This window comes from Hordeum vulgare, chromosome 3H (assembly GCF_904849725.1).
Source record: "Hordeum vulgare subsp. vulgare chromosome 3H, MorexV3_pseudomolecules_assembly, whole genome shotgun sequence".
NCBI classification, from domain to species: Eukaryota; Viridiplantae; Streptophyta; class Magnoliopsida; order Poales; family Poaceae; genus Hordeum; species Hordeum vulgare.
The window spans coordinates 289,449,226-289,451,771 of record NC_058520.1 but is presented as its reverse complement, the minus strand read 5'-3'; the positions used below and the strand labels follow the sequence as shown (position 1 = coordinate 289,451,771).

The 2,546-nt window shown below is 53.3% G+C and overlaps 1 protein-coding gene across 1 annotated transcript; it reads left to right on the top strand.

Annotated features, from left to right (window-relative positions):
* The first annotated feature begins 361 nt into the window (after nucleotides 1–361).
* LOC123443669 lies at nucleotides 362–1,858 on the top strand. Its single transcript, XM_045120164.1, has one exon. The coding sequence runs from the start codon at nucleotides 896–898 to the stop codon at nucleotides 1,190–1,192; it is 297 nt and encodes a 98-aa protein (XP_044976099.1). The 5' UTR covers nucleotides 362–895; the 3' UTR covers nucleotides 1,193–1,858.
* Nucleotides 1,859–2,546: the final 688 nt, after the last annotated feature.

Below are 2,546 nucleotides of genomic sequence, written 5' to 3'. Positions count from 1 at the left end.
ATTTCTTTTCACAGGCATTTTCGTTGGAGGTTGTTCTTGAAATTGCATCCAGGAAGCAGCCAGTACATAACATATGTAGCTGGTTCAAAGTACCCTAGCTGTTCCACGAAATCAGTGAGCCACAGAGGAGACCATGTGTCTGCCTCGCATCCATCAAACCTAGCTATCTTGCCATTCACATAGCTCTTCGACGGCCAAAATCCGCAAAAGAACCAGCATAATTGATTTCTACTGTGAACAACTCCTCAGATGGACCTAAAATTCATGCAAATCATCAATTTCTATCGCCGATTTGGTGTACTAATCATCCGCCGCTACCAAAGACAGAAGTGGGGATTTAGGGTTAGTTTGCTTACCATAGCGCGGGAGATCATCTTCGGGTCGCCGCAGCTTCGGCCCCTTGGTCTCGGGCTCCATCCCAGCGTGCTGCGTCCTTGCTGCATCCGTCGCTGGTCGATCTCCTCCGGTCATCATCGGAGCAGCACCTACGCCGCGAGCTCGCCTCCAAGGTTGTTGCGGGAGGATATGAGAAGATGAACACGACGTGATGCCGGTCAACTATGGTCAGACCGGTTTAGGACCTCACGTGACATATTTTGAAAACATTTAAGATCTAGACGTGCAATTTAATAGAATAGGGACCAATGTAAAGGTGCGGGAAAACAATTAGCACCGCTGATGTGGTTATCTCTACTTGGAGCCACATAGCATTAAGATAAAGTGCGAGGACTAAATCGAGGAATGGCTGAAAGAATAAGATTCCCCAATTTCTCTCCCGAGGGGTTCCTCCAGTGAGGAACCGACGCCGTGGTTCGCATCGCGAGGATGCAAGCTATGGACGCGGGCGAACCCACCCCTCGTCGGCGGTGAAACCGGGCTGCCGGCAGGAGCAGCAATGGCCGATGGCCGCCAGGCGTCGCGCCGCCGGAGGTCGTCGCTGCGTCACGAGCTGCGGGGCGAGCGGTTGCAGGCTGCACTGGAGGAGTGCTTCCTCACGGCGTCGGTGGCAACTGGCCGTCGTTTCCGCCGTGCTGCGCGTCTCCGCGCGGGCAGCCGCACGGCTGAGTACGCGTGCCACACGGCTAGCAGGCTGAAGGGAGCGCCGCCGCGCCTCGCGTTGGAGGCTACAGACGCCTCGCCGGAAGGGGTTTCACGCCGTCGTCTCCGCTGCCAGGAGCGACGCCGGAGGTAGACTCGCGACGGGCTCGGGACTGGCCGAGCATGAGGTGCAGGCTGCACGCTGAGGCAGGGAGCCCCCACGTCGTCGGTCAGGGTCGCCGCTCCTAACACCGTCCGTTGGACGCCGGAGGAGCAGCGACGGATCCGTGATCCCCCAGCGTGATCCGCGCTGGGAGCCGCGGTTGCAAGCACGGGCACGCTGCTTCTGCCGTCCCCGGTCGTCATGTAGGTGATTCTGGTGGTGCTGGTGTCTCGTCGGTGCGGATTGAAGCCAGGCGTGGGCGCGTGGCCGTATCCGCCGCTGGCTGACAGCCATTGACGGCTGTGCCGGGAGTGGTGCCGTGCCTGGGGGAGCAGTGATGGGCTGAGAGCCATAATACGCTTCTAGGCCGACCCAGTCAACGCGCCAGGGCGGTGTGGCCAGTGGCGAGCGTTGTCCTGCATCGCTGGGATGCTGCGACTGAACTTCCCGTCGTGTGCAAGTGCGACGCAGTGGACTGGTTCAGCAAGGAACCATCGTCCGATGTAATGAAAAGAAAAGAAGGGTAAGACGTCGTGAATCAAAGATCACATTGGTGCTTACTATTCCTGGTTGAGGCCTTCAATCCTAGTGATGGAAACGCCTTTACTCTTGCTTATTTTCTGTTCTTGTTCAACCAAGTCTTCAAAGCATTTCTTCTGGGTCATGTGTCCATGCCGAATAAACGTGTGCCATTTGCATCTCTTGCGCGTGGCCGTCGGCAACGAGAACGACATCGGTAACCACCGGAGGTGGCCTAATCTCTCTGGTGGCCTTCAGCTCTCAGGTAGAGCGTGCTGATAACCTGTTTCGAGTGGAGAACGAGAGACAAAACATAGAGATGTAAAAGTAAATAGTTGATCTTTATATATAGACGATAAAGTTACAAAGGACACCAATTGAGAAGGTGTGTGTTCGAGAAGGCACTAGGAACCGACGTCGGTTTTCATATGGCAATCATATGACAATCGCCATCTATTCCTTAAGCATGAATTAATAATAGGATTAATAAAATCTTAACACTTGAAGAGAGAGAGACGAGCTCAAAGGGATTCAGAATGGCATAACTGCTAGTGCTACTCGAACTTGCTCTATCGGCAAGGTTTTCCATGGTCGTCCACACGAACTCCCTCCTTCCCCACGAGAACGAAAAGTAGGATCTTAAACCTGTTAAACTGCACTTTATATCATGTGGGGAGCCTCAAATTTCATAATCTAGCCAAGATGATAGGCAATGAATAACATTTTCTTCTCTCCTCCCAGAGGGTATGCACATCATGAGACCTATATATCCTATCACTACTATAGAATAATACTCCTTTATCATTCTTAGTAATTCAAGCTTCAA